At 33.8% G+C, this 19,668-nt stretch overlaps 1 protein-coding gene across 1 annotated transcript; it reads left to right on the plus strand.

The window, feature by feature from the left end:
* The first annotated feature begins 139 nt into the window (after nucleotides 1-139).
* LOC125054831 (F-box only protein 11) lies at nucleotides 140-18,112 on the plus strand. The gene is made up of 15 exons (XM_047656958.1): nucleotides 140-544; nucleotides 2,783-3,023; nucleotides 5,071-5,238; nucleotides 6,048-6,252; nucleotides 6,800-6,998; nucleotides 7,804-8,028; nucleotides 8,708-8,814; nucleotides 8,921-9,058; nucleotides 9,339-9,665; nucleotides 10,903-11,097; nucleotides 12,105-12,410; nucleotides 13,193-13,373; nucleotides 14,315-14,462; nucleotides 15,362-15,460; nucleotides 16,018-18,112. Exons 1-15 carry the CDS (start codon nucleotides 448-450, stop codon nucleotides 16,145-16,147), a joined length of 2,766 nt encoding a protein of 921 aa, XP_047512914.1. The 5' UTR covers nucleotides 140-447; the 3' UTR covers nucleotides 16,148-18,112.
* Nucleotides 18,113-19,668: the final 1,556 nt, after the last annotated feature.

Raw genomic sequence — 19,668 nt, forward strand, 5'->3', positions numbered from 1 at the left:
ATATATATATATACTAAAAAGCAAACGTTGTTTATACTGTGAAGTTTACAATGAACGTATTTAAAATATAAACGAATGAAATGTTTGTTACAATATCCACACGTAAAATTACACGGGCAACATCGAAGGTAAAAAATGTTTCATTCATCGACGGCCATGTTTTTCTTCAGAGAGTCGCCCTTTGCTATTTAGGGAAGTGTTAATTTTGGTCGTAAAATAGTGAATAATGTTTTTTATGAGTTAACAGTTATATATTTTTCATCAGTGTTAAGTGTAATATTCATTAATTAATAAAAGTCTTGCCAATCTTTGACTGATGTGGAGGTATCTTAGTTTCCTGTTTCGGTACCCCAATCTATTCTAAACAGAAAATGGCCGACGGTGTTGGTGCGGTTGTCTCCTTTGTTTAGGCTGAATTTCTAGTGAATATTAAGTGTTAAAGAAATAATGCCTAGTGCCTCGTTTTCATCTTCGCGTTCTTACGTACGTAGATCGCGAAGAAAAGGTGGACATAGAATACCATTGCCATCCAGGACACAATCGAGTAAGTTTTTCGGGTCGGCTGATGTTGTACCAAATAGTCTAAATATCTATAGAACAAGCTTATGATGTAAAGTCTAATAAATTTATTCCATATACTTTAAGTAGTACTAAACTTTTTTAATCATACACTATAATTCCAGTCAGTAGTATATGAAATGATTTCCTTTAATTTATTATATGATATTTTAAGTATGAATGGGTGCTTATTAGCTCATAATTTAAAAACACGTTTATCTTATTCTATTGGATAGCGCGTATTGTGAAATATTTGCGCAATATGAGTATTGATTTGTAGGATAGACAGTTATTTTATTCACATTGTTGAAACAGCTGTTTGGAAACTTAGATTTACTATTGTGTTTAAGTTGTCTCAACTATTAGCCACTAACATTAAGAATAATAAATATCTAATATCTTATCTTTTCTTAGTTTATAATCATATTCTTCTTATTAATGCATCTGTGTGTGTGTCATTAATAAAAATATTATTCATGCATAAGAAAATTTTACCCCATATTATTTATATTTTAAAAATAAATGTTAACACACATGGAGCATTATTGATAGTCTTATTAATGTAACTTTTATCCACTTCTATACTACTTCAGGTAATTTATAATTAATTTATATTTTATTTTTAACTAAAAGGACATTTTAGGCCAATTTTAAAAATTTTAGTAATTAAAATTTTTTGTTCATTTTGGATTAGGGCATTATTTTAAATTAATTCAACATACAATGTTTCATTTCTCAATTCACTTGATCTTTTCCAATTTTCCATAGGCAATTAAATATTTAGATAAAACTGTGAAAGGATAAACATTTATTCTATGTTGCGTATCTTTAATGAATACTAAATAGTATGTTCTGACTTATATTTATGTCCATAATGTGACTATACTCGTGAGAAATTACCTAATAACCATGAATTCTATACTATAAATCAGGCAAACCCCAATATTTATTTTAAATGGGACTAGTCCATTCAATCATTTTCTATAAATAGCAAAATTAGTCATTATCTTGATAGGATTTCACTGGTGGGGCATCACTTATGAATTCGATAAATATGAGTGCTTTTCTTATTAATATTTCATTTCATTATTTCAAGCTGTTTAGTCTGCAATCTTTTTTATATCTTCATTTTTTTCCATTCATTTCAAAAGTATGTTTTATTGTTTTTCAAGCAATCCTTAAAATATTGATATACAAGTGCCCTAATATACAAGTGTTTTGACTTTGAGATATGAGCAGGTGATATTTTGTTTTGAGATGAGAGCAAGATTAGAGATACAAGGAATCACACAATAAATACACCATCTAATAGTTTCTCCCACCTCAGGCTTGATCTCACATCACATTTATTTTTATAACCATGAGTCCTAAGAAGATGTCTATTGAATTAAAGTATGAAATCATTTTATTTTTCAAAAACAGTTAACATAAACAACTGAAGTGGTGTTTTGGGTAAGACCAATTTGACATACCAGCAAGGTTACAGAACAAATTAAACTCATATGTCAAGGTACCACCGTATAATTGTTTCTCTTTCTAATAGACATACAGGTTACTTTAGTTCATACTACAACTCTATTAAATAGTCATAACAGCAAATAGGTCATGCATTTTGGCAACTAATCAAAATTACATTTATGTTATATGTATAGTTTTGTGTACATTTATATATAATAAAAAAAAGTCTTTGTATATAACAATAATGTCATTCTTTAAGCATGATGTCACTTCCCTCATGTTGTTTTTTCCTAAAAGGCAAGCTGTAAGGAAATTTTTTCAAGAATTCCATAGTAAAAAGTTTATGTGTGTGTAAGTTTAGTTAAGTCTTAAAAAAAAGAATTTATACTATATTTTACATAAATTCAATACATATTCAAATAATACTCAATACAAACCATTTGTGAATATCACACTGTTCAGCTTAAAGTATTACCTTTAATTATGTACATATATTAACTTGTAGATTTTAAAATGAATAGTGCAGCAGATATATATTTTTAATGCCTTATGAACCAAAAAGACACTACTAAAAATACTTATTTTGCTACTCAAAAATTGGTTTCAGTGTTAGGTATTAGACAACAAAGCGTGTTTGTGGACAATACTGAATTAAATTAAACTGCAATTAGCATCTTATTTCCCAAGCCATGACTTTTCAAGAACATTCTGATGATATTTTGTCTATTGTAGTATGAATTTACTTCTAATATTTAAACTTTTGTAGGTGAGCCATGTGAATCGGTACCTTGCCCAAATAACGTGACGGGTAGCGCTATGGCGGCGACAGCTTGCGCAGGGCCAAGCGGCAGTGGCGGTGGCGGGTCTCCGCCGGTGCCTGCCGCAGCCCCAGCCACCACGGCCGGCCATCACAGCCCATATGACCTACGACGGAAGTCACCGCCGGCGTACCACGAGCCGGGCCCTTCTGGAACCTGCTCTTTACCCGCTAGAAAAAGACCGAGAACGTGAGTATTTATTTATTAAAGCTTGCCAACGCTTGGCACATTAATACATTGACAGAAGAAAAATAAAATACAGTTTTCAATGTGTCTTCACTTACTGGCAAACATAGCATACAAGAAGTAATAAAATTAATTAATCAAAACAATAATAAAATTTAAACAAACACTAAACGAAAATCGCTCTCAAAGTCTGAGGTGAGCAACTATGGATGTCCAGATCCAGCTCGTTTAATAGTATGCTCAATCTGGACATCGGTGAGTTTCGGCCAAAACGCGTTCTCCGGAAAGGAGGGATAAATGGAAGGATGGGATGTCTGGGATATCTATTGGGTACACGGAATTGAAATTTTGTTAACAAGTTGGGGCTATCTAGCTGATTGTTTAGTATCTTAAAGGCAAACGATACATCATTTAATTTTCTGCCAGTATTGTCTTTAGAAAAAAAATACTCCAAACAGGTTGCAACTACCTGCTTTCAATCAATGGTGGTAATATGAAACAATTATTTTGTTTTTGTTTTATTCAAAGAAATATTCAATCATGCTTAATGAATAAATTGCTCAAATATTCTGTAAAAAAAATAATTATGCGTGCGTGAAAATACAATCAATGGTAATTGATATTTATAGTTTGTATAGTTTAATTTAGTCGTTGTTAAATAAATCAGGTTCCAACGATTTATTGCGGCTCGTGTTATATAATCTCAATCGCTTATTTATTCATTTAGAGGTGGGATTTCCAGTATGATATGCTCTCAACATCCTGTGATAACGTGAACTAAAAACGTGAAAAATATCATTAATAAAATAAAATGTTATAAATTTTTTATATAAGTTAATTTTTATCATGTGTGTTTAACCACAAAATCAGTGTATAGTTTTACAAGGGGGAAAAATATAAATAAAAAATATAATTACTCTATCTATATTAAAAATATTAATTACAATATTATATTAACATCAGACCTGAAACTAAAGGGTTTTAGTCGGCTGTCACCAGTTGGGATTTATATTAGTTTCGGGTCGCAACTATCGACTTTTAAGATGTTTTTAGGGTTAAAAGAATTTTATATATTGACTGGGTAGTCAATATATAATATTCTTAATATATATATATATATAAGAAAAATGGTCTTCGTTTGAGGCTCCTTCACGGCTAAACCACTGATCGTATCGACATGAAACTACTGTCTATTTTCCTAGATGGTTATGGCTATTTTTATTTTTTAAATTCCAACGTTCGGGGAGGCTTCCTAGAACCTCAAAACGTCAACATCTGTTAAAAACTCGATTTTCGAAAATTATCAATTTTCTTAGCGGGAAGTTAAAAAGAAGAATAAAAAAAATATGAAAAAAAAAATCATAATGAAACATAAAATTTTATTTATTTCCTATTTTAATTCGCCCAGCGAAGCGGGCGGGAAACGGCTAGTTATATATATAATAAATACCAAAAGTGGCGGTAATTAAGACAAGTATTTTATACACACATTCTGTCCGGTAAAGAATGATTGGTTTTCTGTTGCAAATTCAACATTTCCTTGTTAGATTGGCACAAGTGTTTTTCCATTTTGCCGCGTTTGACTTGCATCAATTATTTAGATTGTATGCAGTGCTATTTCAATTAGGTCATATCTAGTGCGTATTCCAAATATCTTAAAGTGTCTCATAAAACAAGTATCTTAACACGTCGAACAATGCGTGTATCTAAATTTTTTTTCGCATCGCCCATGAAACTTCGTTGCAGGGTTTATGGTTGATTGAATATGAAAAACACGTGTTTAGGAATGGTACAAAGCGGTCGAGATGTGATGGCAGATTTACCTCGCTCTGGTTGATCATCAACGACCTCATCTGAAGTTGTAGTCGCAAAAGTGAAGGAAATATGGACTGAAAATCTGAAAAAATCTGAAATTGAATCTGATTTTCTTAGAACTCAAAGTATAGTTTCATTTTTCAACGATATCTTCCCGTACGAAAAAACATATTCTAGTTGTGTTCGTAGACCAAAAGGGAATATCGAGTCGTTAAGGTATTAATGTTATTTACAGATCGCTGTCACAAGGCGTGGATGTTTGCAACGTGTCGCAGTACCTGCAGTATGAACTTCCGGACGAAGTATTACTTTGTATACTATCACATCTCACCGAGCGCGACTTGTGCCGCGTCGCGCAGGTCTGCAAGCGGTTCAATACGATCGCTAACGACACCGAACTATGGTAAATGTTTACGTATTTAATTTGATTTATATAAATTCGATTTAACTGCTTAACATATCAAATTATATACTTTTCATAAACTAGATAAGAGCAAACTCCAAGTATAATAGGTAAACACCGAAACAACTACATTGATTTTGATGAACTTTGTTTAAGTCACATTTAAATACCTCTTGGTTTTCGTCTTACAAAATATATTCTAAAGATTGCTAAACATGCAATAAAATAATATACTGTGGCAGGTCTTAGTAGAATATTCAACACGCTAATAAAAACTGTATAAATTGTACATCACTATCGAAACCACCTTTAACACAAGTAAAATTATTGAAATTTCCTTACGGGATTCAACTGCGATACTAGCGTACATAGCTACGACTGTATAAAAGGTACTAAACCTTTAAAGTTATCCTTAAATGCATCTTCCTAATCCAGAAAACTAGCTTTTGTCCCATTTATGCTATTTAACTAACTCCCACATTTGTCTGCCTAAAACTATGGCGAATTTTAGTCAGCTTGTTATGTGGACTAAGGGTGAGATCTATAGTGCGCACTTGGACTTTGCTCAGACTTTACTTACGAAAAACACTAAGGTTAAACTATGATTTAGTATATTTATAGACATTTTAACGGTGAGATTAAGCTAAGCTCAAGCTAAGACAGAAGTTGATGTTTCATTTCATGCAATACCTTCTTTATTATCCTTTAAAAAAGTAAAGAATGGTTGTAGTTAAGTCTGAGCAAAGTCTAAGTGCGCACTATAGATCTCACCCTAAGACTTGGAGATAGATTTATGTTTTTCTCAATAGGAAAAGCCTGTACCAGTCGGTGTTCGAATTTGACACTCCATTACTGCACCCTGCGCCTTGCCAATTTGAATTTGTGGCGCCCGACGATTGTGAGGCTGACAATCCGTGGAAAGAAAGCTTTCGTCAACTGTACTATGGAATACACGTGCGACCGAATTACCGCCCCAAGAAAGACTCTCGCATGAAACACTTTAACACTATAAGGGTGAGTTCTATTTCTAACGAAGTGCTTGTAAAACTATATTCATTTATACATTTCCTGCTTTGATAAAAAATATGTTGTGTTGTAATTGTTTTCTTCGTGAAAAACATTAATTAATGAAGTATTATGTCGTAATGAAGGATATTTAGTATTATTATTTATAAAAAAACTTAGCCTAGTTAGTTTAATTGTTAAAAAGAGAATAAAACAGATTAAAAGAAGTATTTCTCTGCCTCCTTCATTCGCACTTAGAGATTATGTAAATTCACTACAATAATTTTTATTTGGTAAAACACCCAATTTACGGTCAGTTGTATTTATTCAATTTTTAGGTCAATAATTATTACTGCTACTGTTTAAAGCATATTAGATTTAACTTTTTCTTTTGTTTGCCGTCTGTACGCCTTTTAGGCAATGTGTTAAATTTGAATTGTATGGCTTTATAATAAATAAAAACACGTTTTTTTATTTATTTTACTTTCGCCTCCACACTACACGAGCATATTTAAATTCCTTCAATTTAAAAGTTAACTGATTAACCCGTTTCCAGGCGGCTCTCGAATATGTTGAGGAACGCAGCGGTGGTTCGACGGCTGCGAGCAATACAAGCACGTGCGCGTGCAGCCCCGCGGCGTGCACGTGCCGTCGTGCGTCCACATCTGCGCCCGCTCGGCCCGCGCTCGTCTTCGTGCACGCAGGCCTCTACCAGGAGGAGTGTCTTGCTATTGATTCGGATATACAGCTTGTCGGTGTGTATATATTAAATTTATATTTCATTTGAATTCCTCCAACTAATTTAAATTGTATATTACATATTTTTTAAATAATACAAAATATAGACAATAATGGAATACACAATTCAAAGTATACAGAAAGCTGTTGGAACATAAAAACATATCAAAGAAAGAATAAAAACAAATAAAATACTTTTAATTTAACTTACACCTAGACAAAACGTGCATCTCACCTTGGGATGTGTGGTGGTGTGTATTTGAGGGTTAATATTTATTAATAAAATATTATCTATAATCAGTGCTAAGGAAAAGCCGTAACTGTCGTGGTAATTACAAATTTTGACGATGGATGTATGACATAAATAAATATTACTTGTCTATTACTTTCATTGTCTTTGATACTAGGCAATGTGAGCAGAATTGACATAGTAGCTTCGACTTGCAATAGACTTTCTATGTGCGCATTTAACACTTGCTCGCATGCTATAGACCTAAAAAGTCGACGGCGTTTGACAGGCACAGATAGCTGATGACCTATTTACCTATTAGAAAAAAAAATATTATAAAAACAGATACAGAAACGAAAAGGAACCGGAAACCGAAAAGGTTTTTTTTTAAATGGGGAATGTAATAAATTAGTTTATAAGAGAGAATTAACAACTTCGTAATCGATCTCGGTGATTGAAACATTACATTTAAGTAATAATATCCACATTCAAATGCAAATCACTTTTTATGCCTAATTAACTCCCTTTATAAAAGCACCCAACTAGCACGCACGTAGCTAAATAGTTGCAATAAATTGATATAACTTTTTCAGGTTGTGCCCCCGGCAACGTAGCAGAATCAGTGGTATTGGAGCGCGAGGCCGAATCGACTCTCACGTTCGCCGAGGGAGCCAACCGCGCGTACGCAGGCCATATGACACTGAAATTCTCACCAGATGCGACAAGCACTATGCAGCACCACAAGCACTACTGTCTGGAGGTCTCCGACAACTGCTCACCCACCGTTGATCATTGTATTATTCGCAGTGCTAGTGTTGGTCAGTATGATTTAATTAATACATTGTATTTTATTATACGGTCAAACCTGGATGAGCGAGAGTTCAAGGGAGCACAATCTCATTCTCGCTTATAGAGGTTTCTCACTAACCCGAGTTTCCCGCTAATGCCGGTACATGGGTAGCGTTTCTCTCTTATAGTAGTACGAATGTAGTAAATATGTAATATGATAAAATTATGTGCATAATGTGCACAATATATATTATGTACATATATATTTTATTTAGAACTTATTAACACTTCAACCGTCAATTTCGTTTGGGTTTCTGTTTTTGTATTTTGAATGTTATTCTCTAACTCATAAATTTTGTCGAATATTGCTTGATCAACAACCGCCGCGTATTCAAAGTACAAGCTCGACTGTTGCTTATAGAGGTATAGATAAGTGGCAGTCTCACTTACGGATGTCCATGAGGGAAAAACGACTCTCTCTTACACAGGTTTCTGTTTCTTGCTAATAGAGGTTTTGGGAGCTTAAAATGACGGGTCCCGGCTATTACTCTCACTTATAGAGATTTCTCACTTATCCAGTTCTCACTTACCCAGGTTTGACTGTATTAGTAATTTCATCCTTAGTTTGACTCCTGATTTTTTTAATAACCATATTAAATTGCGTTTTTCTTTATTGATATGCAATATAAAATATAAATGTGTATACAGTTGGTGCAGCAGTGTGCGTGTCAGGCGCTGGCGCTAACCCGGTGATCAAACACTGCGACATCAGCGACTGCGAAAACGTCGGCCTCTACGTCACTGATTACGCGCAGGTACACAATATTTAAACTTAACAAGTCCTAACAAATTATTAAAATTCTTCATATCAAAAAAATATTGTCTATGAGTGTAATGAACTAATTGCCAATTCTTTAATAGGGCGCGTATCAAGACAATGAGATATCACGTAACGCTCTTGCCGGTATTTGGGTGAAGAACTTTGCGAATCCAATTATGCGCAGAAACCACATTCATCACGGCCGAGATGTTGGAATATTTACATTTGAAAATGGACTGGTAAGATGGTTATGGTACTTATTTCATAAAAGCATTGTATGTACTTCAAACACTACGTACACGTATATAGAATTCCAAGTATAATTATTAATTATTGAACAAATTAAAGAAAATAATAAATCCAATTAGGTATAATCTTTGTGTCTATGACAACTCTTTAGGATCCTAAATAACAGAGTAAATGCAATAGTTAAGATATGATATTGTTATGAGCAATATTTGTTCTGGATAAAATTGACTTTTCTATTCGGTATTGTTTTAATTGAAATTCTCTTTACAGGGCTACTTCGAAGCAAACGATATTCACAATAACCGGATCGCGGGTTTCGAAGTAAAGGCAGGTGCCAACCCTACCGTAGTCCATTGTGAAATACACCACGGACAAACCGGCGGTATCTATGTACATGAATCCGGTCTAGGCCAATTCATAGACAATAAGATACACTCGAATAACTTCGCCGGTGTATGGATTACGTCTAACAGTAACCCCACTATACGACGCAATGAAATATATAACGGGCATCAGGGGGGCGTGTATATATTCGGTGAAGGGCGTGGTCTGATTGAGCATAATAATATCTATGGAAACGCATTGGCTGGTATACAGGTTAGTTGACGCATTGTTTTATACATCTACTATATAAAAATAAGTCGGGGATTCCTTCCTGACGCTATAACTCCAGAACGCACGAACCGATTTCCACGGTTTTGCATTCGTTGGAAAGGTCTTGGGCTCCGTGAGGTTTATAGCAAAGAAAATTCAGGAAAAATTCAACAGAAAAGCGGGATCACCAAACGAAATGTTACATAAAACGAAGCCATCTGGTGGTGAAACGGAGTTCGCCGAGTTTGCTAGTTTTATATAAAGATTCTTAAACGGACAACTAAGTTCACAATTTGAAAGGAGTACTGAAAAATAGTTACCAAACCTACCTGCGCCCAAGCCCGGCTTCGCACAGGTGGACATTTATTATTTATTTTACTTATTTTTATTTTATATCTGTGGCTCCCTTTGGGTACGGGACTTGATGATTGAAAACAAAATGGTAACAATAAATGACATTAGGTTTAGAGTATACCTAATACTAATAAAAATTAAATGTATTATATACCTACTATTACTGTAGAGTCTAAAGTCAATACTCATATGTAGTGATTAAGAAAGCAATTGTGTCTGATAGATAATATTATAAGAGAAAAAATATATCTGCAAAAATTTTGGAATTTGTTTGCATCTAAATTTTTAAAGGATAACCAGCATGACTTAAGCAAGATCTTTTTAATATGTGAGCATTTTAAAATACAGCTTAATAGAAACCTAGACAAGAACTGAAACTATATGTAAACAATTTGCAAATGTTGGTTAGTAACATCTATGAAAATGATTTTACATTACTCAATGTCTAGAGTACTTTCAGCAATCATGCTCAAACAGATTCTGCCAGATACAGTTGATAACATAACTATTTGATATTTTATTGAAAGTTTTGAAATGGCCATTCCATTTCAAAACTTCCAATAAAATATTAGCGGCAAATCTCGCGAGAAAACCTTGAACTTTGTCGGATTACTTCAAGTAAATGCAATTAATCAAATTTTGTAATAATCTTAGTACATAGTAATAAGGTAAAATGTAATAATTGCATTATTTTAACTTTAGCTAATTTAACTTTATTTAACCAATTTCTGTAAAGTTGCATATAGTAGATCATTTTTCGAAGAATAAGGTCATAAAGAAGTTTCACTTCTTACGTGTGTACACCTAGTACACGCACTTTTTTTTTTGCTGTCATAATAATTTGTTTTGGTCAAATTCCTTCCATTTATGATTAATAATTCTTCAGATTCGCACAAACAGTGACCCAATAGTGAGGCACAATAAAATCCACCATGGCCAGCACGGAGGCATCTACGTGCACGAGAAGGGCCAGGGGCTCATAGAGGAGAACGAAGTGTACGCGAACACGCTCGCCGGCGTATGGATCACTACTGGCTCTACGCCCGTATTACGACGTAATCGTATACATTCGGGGAAACAGGTTTGTTGCATTTTTTAATTAATAAATTATTATATTATATATATAAATTAAGCTGTCACTCCAATGTACAAAAATCAGAGTTGCTTGTGACGATAACATAGAGGTGATTTGGGTTGTTAATGTTAATTAAATGTTTTTTATTTCAAACAATTGTTGTTTTGCCAAGAACCCAGATCATCTGGGTGTATAATAACCATATCCACGGAGGTGAGATATATGTTAATGATAAAGTGTAATTTATAAATGACCCTAATGACACATCTTAAAATACTATTACGAGCTAGGGGATCGGATTGAGAGTGCCGTAGTTCTCTTCAAGGGTTTATTTTCATCAAAGTCAACCAGGAATTAGTTTACATATCATTATATTACATAAAATAATATCACTAATTACTTTAATTACGTGCACTTCACACAGTACTTTATCACTTCTTCACTATATTCGCACTTCATGTCTTCGGTGTTTATCTCTTGAAATCGCATTCGAAACTGAATTCATTTGTCGTGTTTCGACTCGCTTATTTATCCCTGGGAATAATCTTGAACGATGTTCGAGAACTCTCTAGGCAGGATTGCTACTGAGTAGCGATTGCACAATTCTAGAACGTCCGTACTCTTTATCTCTTTCGCACATTGCTCTGTCCTTGTCGTACGGCGTTCTAGAGTGCGGCGGCGTTTAGTCTGTTGACCTGCTGTTGTCCCACACCTAGAAAATTCTGTCTAGAATATTCCTTCATCAAAGGGGTACAACTAGTCCTGAAAACGCCTAAAAACGGGTTTACTGTAAACTGTACCACTCGACTACACATGGTCTGAAACTACCTGAAAACTAGGGTATCATTATGCAAATTATAATTTTCTAATATGTGATAGGACCTCTCCAGAAACGGCCATAAATAACATTTCACCTTACTGAAAACGTCTCTAACTTGTGGAAAAATCGAGAACATTTCAGTCAACCCGTCTTCGTAACAATATGTTTTTAATCAACCCGTCGCTTGTTTCAGGTCGGCGTATACTTTTATGATAATGGCCATGGAAAATTAGAAGATAACGATATATTTAATCACTTATATTCGGGGGTTCAAATAAGGACAGGAAGTAATCCCGTGATACGAGGTAACAAGATATGGGGTGGACAAAACGGAGGCGTTTTAGTGTATAATGGCGGACTTGGTTTATTGGAACAAAATGAAATATTCGATAATGCCATGGCCGGTGTCTGGATTAAGACAGATTCTAATCCCACCTTGAAGAGGAATAAGATTTTCGATGGACGCGATGGCGGGATATGCATTTTTAATGGTGGAAAGGTAAGAAATCTTAAATATATGTCACCGTAAAATTGTAAATACCGTTAGATTGTAATCTTTCTCACGAGATAGTGAACTGTCGAAAAATTGTGAACCTCAACGTACTGCTTACAATTTAACGTATTATTATTCGGTAGATTGTAATCTATCTATAACAATCTAACGGTATTTTCAATTTTACGGTGACATAAATACAGTGTAAACTCTTTAGAACGGCATCCGTTATAACGAAAATTCTCTAACACCAAAAAATTATCTGTCCCTTGATTCGTTATAAAGAGTTTACACTGTCGTTGGTAAATCCTAGATCTACAATGTTCAAAAGCTAAATATGCCCCTTTGGATTGACATTTTGCTAGATTATAAGTTGTTAATTGTCAAACTATAGAATTTTTTCCTGATGAATGAATGTAAACCTCTTTCATTTCTATTTGCTGTTTATTTTAGTCTCGTGCGCATTAACCTACTAACTAGTCATAAGGCTTTAAAGATTTGTTTTTTTATAATAAGGATTTATTTAATTGAATAATAGATATACCCTTCAGTTTTAGTCGCGTTAATATTTTCGTAGAGTTATGTGTGCAATTACATTTTCCTATTGCCTTCAATAAATAGACACTCTATCTAGCACAAAATCATTTTTCAATTTGCACCTATAGTTCGGGAGACCTTGACCAAATCTAATTATTCCTATTTATTTATTGGAAATACTCTTAAATAAATATTCTAATTAGAATTGAGGTGTATTTTGAACCAATACTAAGAAACAATTATCTTTCCAGGGTATACTAGAAGAGAATGACATATTCCGTAACGCGCAAGCTGGCGTATTAATATCCACCCAGAGCCACCCTGTACTTCGGCGTAACCGCATCTTTGATGGCTTAGCCGCGGGAGTCGAGATCACTAACAACGCAACTGCCACGCTGGAGCACAACCAGATATTCAACAATCGGTTTGGAGGTATACAAAAATTTTACTGGCATTTATTTATTTACGAAAAATAATTAAAATGTCTTTATTGGAGACTCTAATACACGATGTAATAGAAAACGTTTAAAGAAGAAAATACACACTTATAAATAAACAAAGAAATATATTTGTTGATTAGTTGATTATATTAACAACAAGCATGATCAAGATCAAGCACAGATGACATTGTAGAACTAGCAGGGGAAAACTGGATGGATGTTGCGCAAAACAAAGAAAAATGGAAAAATATGGAGGATGCTTTTACCCTAAAAGGGGCCATACAAAAACCAGATAAAAAAATAAAAAATAAAATCTAACTTAAATTTTTTAAAAACTTACTAACTTAACTAATACTAATAAAATATTAAGGAATATAAACTAACAATTGTTGTATGTATGGATTAAATAAAGCTTTAATTATAATAATAATTAACAACAAGCTAATTAAGTGCGGGCCAGCGGTGAATATATTAAACCAAAATATATTTAAATTGCTTTAATTAAATGACTACAATAATTGAAACTTAATTAAATATGACAATTGAATTGATATGAGGTGCACTATCAATAATCTATATGACTACAACTAATTTGAGGATTTGACTGATCTGATGTGTGGTATCCGATCAAAGCTATCAATGTACATATGTTATCGCTTCCTTTTATAATGGTCTTGCGTCAGAGGGGGCAAAGGGAGTGCAATGGATATGTAAGAAGCTTAACATTTACAAAAATTCTTAACTATTCAAGAAATAATAATAAAATAATTCACCTTCACTGTGTTCTATGAAACAGTTCTACTAAATACAAAGTTAATAGTAGGCAATAGACGTACGCCATACACAACTTTTTTTCCAAAGGTGTTTGAATTAAGTGCATTTTTTTAACCGTCATTATCTACTTAATTCTTACATGTTCTTGATATGTTACAGGTCTGTGTTTAGCATCGGGTGTATCACCGCTAGTACGCGGCAACAAGATATTCAGCAATCAAGACGCTGTAGAGAAAGCAGTGGGAGGCGGACAGTGCTTGTACAAGATATCCTCATATACTTCCTTCCCAATGCACGATTTTTATAGGTAAATTTTCACTACTCTATGCTAATATTATAAAGGTAGAATTTGAGGTTGTAGGTAGTAATCTCTGGATCTACTGAATTCAAACTATTTGTGTGTCAAATAGTTTGAATCAAATAGAATGTTATTTGTGTGTCATATGTTAGGCTATATATATTGGCTAAGCTTTTTGTTATATTACATAGTAGTAAACTATTCAAAGGAAACGGTGGGAGAACACCAGCTTAATTGGTGGTTATGCCATTAAATTGGAGCTTATGCGAAACGTTGCTACTTTCAACACAGCGCCATCTGTTAGAATTGTGACTATCAAATAATAAACAAATATTTTGCAATAAAATAATATTGCGGGTATAAATTGAGATGTAAGCTATCCTATCTTTTAAGTTCGATCAAACTACACACGGTGTGCAAATTTGATTGAAATCAGTAAAGTAGTTTAGGAGTCCATAGCGGACAAACAACGTGACACGTAATTTATATATATCGGTTTCCGAAAGCCGAGTCGCAGGTGAAAAATTATTTCAAATATAGTTTTTGCCTGACTGAACCTTGATGTCATGTGTTATTGATATAGAAAACTCCAACACTGTGCGATAGATTTTTCTATAGAAGCATTTAATATAAGAAGAAGATCATGAAGAATAATATCGTAAGAATACAGTCATCAGTCAGGTACAGAAGTCTGGCACAATACTTGTTTTGATTGACGCGTGACTATAACTAAAAACACCGATTCATTGAAAAATAGATGTAATCCCGAATATTAATGATTAAGGAAAAAAGTTACAGAAATATGAAGCCAAACAACTGATTTATTTATTTTTTTATACTTAATTTGCTTCATATCTAACTTATACTCCTCTCAAATACCCTCTAAATCGTAATTTTAATATTTCCAGATGCCAGACTTGCAACACAACGGATCGCAACGCCATATGTGTCAATTGCATCAAAACGTGTCATTCCGGACACGATGTAGAATTTATACGCCACGACAGGTAACTTAGAATTTTTAACTGTTTGGTTACGCTTAAAGCTATGATTATATCTTTGTTCTGGTGTGGTAATTATGTTATGTATTATTTCGTAATTAATGCTCTGGACTGAGAAAAATAGTCGCACATATCAAATTTTTACAAAATAATCTTAAATGTTTAAGAATACACATTAGCAGTAGTTTGAACAGTGTTGGCCTAGTGGTTGCGTGCGACTCTCATACCTGAGGTCGTAGGTTTGATCCCCGGCTGAGCACCAATGGACTTTCTTTCTATGTGCGCATTTAACATTTGCCCGAACGGTGAAGGAAACCGACTTGTCTTAGACCCAAAAAGTCGATGGGGTGTGTCAGGCACTGGAGGCTGATCACCTACTTGCCTATTAGAGTTAAAATGATCATGAAACAGATTCAGAAATCTGAGGCCAAGACTTAAAGAGGTTGTAGCGCCACTGATTTATTTTTATTTATTTATTATTTTAAGAATACGATATAAAAGTACGTAAGAATTCGGCTGACATTGTTGACGTCAATTATTGTAAAAATAACATTTCCTTCTAGATTTTTCTGCGACTGCGGCGCGGGCACATTATCCAACCAATGCCAGCTGCAAGGCGAGCCAACTCAAGACACAGACACGTTATACGATTCCGCTGCTCCCATGGAGTCACACACACTTATGGTCAACTGAGCAACTCGCTGTTATATTGGTCACAATTTTGCTTCAATACTCCTATAGAGGCCAACTATGGGACGCCGTTAAATTTAAATAAACCCTTTTCACTTTTGAAGACTACTCTGTTCACTATTTTAGTTACTTCGTGTTTGTCGATCTAAAGAAAAAAATGTCAAAAGTAAAATTGTATCGATTCGTGTAATTAGTTGTCTTCTAAAAGCAAAACAATATGTGATTCAATTTACACAAATCCCAATACAAACGGAAAATTGATCTTGAGCATTGCCTTAATGAAACTTAGTTTAAAGTCATCGGAAGACAGTTTCAAAATTGGTCATGAAAAAATCAAATAATGTATGATAATGAGATAGAATTGTAAACGTTTATTATTATTGATTTAAGTACTAGGACTTTTACCATCACTTTATTAAATTTGATCACAATGGAAGAGATATTGGAGAAGGGAAATTTCACAAATTAAAATTGGCTAAATATATGAAATTTTGATCGCGCCCTTAAGCCCAGCGAAGGAATTGAAATGATTCTGTGATGTGCTCAGTTGCGAAGTTCTCAGTTGTACATACAATTCATCGATATTCGGCCCTTCTGTTAATATAATCTAAAGTAAATTATAAAAGCAATTTACTAAAATATCACCAGGTTAATAATATGAATTTGTGAAGGAATTTCTCTCACCAGCCTCCATTTTTATTTTAAACGACTTTGAAATTTTATACTCGACTTAGCAGAAGGGCCGAATAATGGAAACCTAAATTTAAGTCAATGAATGTCGCTATAGCTATTATTTTTATTAGCTAAAACTATAACACATTTGCCGAGTCGCTGTTACACAAACGGTTGTGCCCTAGCGTTTCATACTCTAATTGTTAAACTAGACACGATATACAGGGGAAACAGAACAATTTTCCCCTGAAAAATATTCAGGGGAATATTGTTCTCTTCTGTACGTAATATAATGGTCATTGATTGTCGCTACGCTATGTAATATGTAGGTGTTATCATCGGTACTTAATTATGTATTTCCTCATAGTATCGTGCATTTCCAAATTGTAATCATACATAATCTCAATCACGTTGATATTTAGAATATTTGTTTGTTTTATAAGATGTACTGATAGCGATTTATATATAGGTGTACGGTAGAATCATGGGAGATTTTTATTTTATTTTTAATCGGAGAGTTACGTTTGTGAAAGTATTAGCGAATCGACCCGGTCAGGATAGCCGGTTTTACGAAGGATTTTCTTTTTACATTTGACGATAACGGGAGCATTTATTTTTGGCTTTCCTGACGCCGAGGTTTCTGCCGGTTTTAGTTAATAAAAATATCGTATTAGCGAGAATGGCGCGTCGGAGCTCGAAGGCCGACGCGCCGTGCTTTGTAAATATTTGTCACACAATAATCGAAATGTAGTTATTAATGTATTTGTATCATTATATTTTTATTATTGATCACAATATGTATGTCTAATTATAACGTATTACGTACGATACGCTCAGACTGGCGCACGCAGCTAGTGTACATTAGACACGAAGGATTGTGCGCAGTTGTGAAAAGATCTTAGGTACAATTGTTAATTTAAAGTATTGATATGCCGCGTGCGACGGAGTGCCGGTAGCGATAAGTTAATCGAATAAGCTATGAAAAATCTAAATTACTCTGTAATCACTATTCGCAAGTTTCCAATCGTTAAATCGTCTCCATAGCACGGTATGTTCTGAATCTGCTTTTTTATAATTCTCAATCTGTGATCATCGCTAAATGTTTAAGAGGAAATAATTTAGTTCATCACGTACAGAATTTATATGACATTGTAATCAAAATTATTGTGGCGGCTTATTGTAATTGAATGTGAAATTATTTATTGTCAGTATGTTCTTAATTTATTTAATAATCCGGATATTATGTTTATTGAGAAACCACTGTAAAAGCCGTGATATACATCATATACTATTATATATCGGAATTTTATTTCTAACCCTATTCTATTATATTTTATTATATAGTTATTACTTATACGTTGGATGTCACAAACCTGTATCAAAATAAATGATTACGTTACGTAAAATTCGAACCGCCTCTAGATATTGATTTAAAAATCGGATTACTAAACTTACTTACTAACTGTAAGTAGTTGAACTTAAATAAATAAGATTAATTTAACGAATAAAAAAAATATTATATGCCTAAAAGAAATTGCTACTTAATAGGCATTCAGAAAAAACTTCTTGAGGATCAGTTTCTTAAAGTTATATTCGGAGTTCGCACGAACAGTTTATATACAGGGCGTCCCAAGACTATGGGATATCAAGGGATATTACCCTAAATATCGTAGATGGGATATTAATAATCAATTTTTATTGTAGTAATGGCATTGATATACAAAAAACCCAAGATGCACACTCAACGTCAAAAAAACGTCCTCAAAAAATGAGCGCAACATTCTAAATTGTGCGCTCATTTCAAATAGTCTCGCGTCTACAAGTGGAGTCGATGTTATTTATTTGTGTTTTTTTTTATTAATAAATTTATGTACTCTTGAACTTTTTTGTGTGTAGTTTTTGACAAATATATTTACGCTATATAAAGTGTGGGTCAGGAGGTAGCCAATTTAACATTTTTTTTTAATTTAAAGAAAAAACTTTTTAACCGGATTAAAGTTATGTATTATTATAAATTTACAACTATTTAACATCCAACACCTTTTGTCTTCAGTCACCGTGACCACTCACGCTGTAAAGCACCCGAAAAGTCGGATAAATTTAAAATTATGTTAAATAGTTGTAAATAAAAAAGTCATGTTCGACTCCACTCAATACCTTGTCCTACCGACCACGGTCGGTCGTAAAATTTTATTGCTTTAAGTACGTATTCACTGCGTTGTAATAACAACTTTAAGCAATTCGCGTAAGGTTGATTTTGCAATAATATATGCTTGTAACATATACTGTTATGGACAGAAATAGTGTTTTGGGACACTTTCGAGCGTTATAGAGCAAGATCCCAGGGCCGCCAGACATCACGTATTTTCTGACGGATGAAATGTGGACGATTGGGTAGTGTTAGTATGTACTATGATCGTATGCCTACCTGCTAGCTTGGTCAAACGGCCAATTTCCAGGTATCAGGTAATCAAGGTACACAAAAACATTACTTACTTCACGTAAATTCTCATGGCTGATTTTTATATATGTTTTCGAGTGTATAGTTAAAAATAAATTGTCAATACTCCCAGACACTTTCCGTCGGCCATATTGCTTAACAGACGCTTTAAGGGTCTCAAAATAATTAGTCAACTTCACGTAAATTCTGACGCTCCATTTTTATATATGTTCATCCGACAACTATTTTAAAAGCTTTGACAAGAAGACAGACCGATCCAAGGGGCCAATCATCCCCTAAACTAAATTTTAATATCTCTATGAGTGAGAGAGCATTATCTACGCGCATGAGACTGAGTGAGACCGACTGCGCTGTTAAAGCCATGAAAATTACTTGAACAGATATTTTATAA

Source organism: Pieris napi, chromosome 12, assembly GCF_905475465.1.
Source record: "Pieris napi chromosome 12, ilPieNapi1.2, whole genome shotgun sequence".
Taxonomy (NCBI): Eukaryota; Metazoa; Arthropoda; class Insecta; order Lepidoptera; family Pieridae; genus Pieris; species Pieris napi.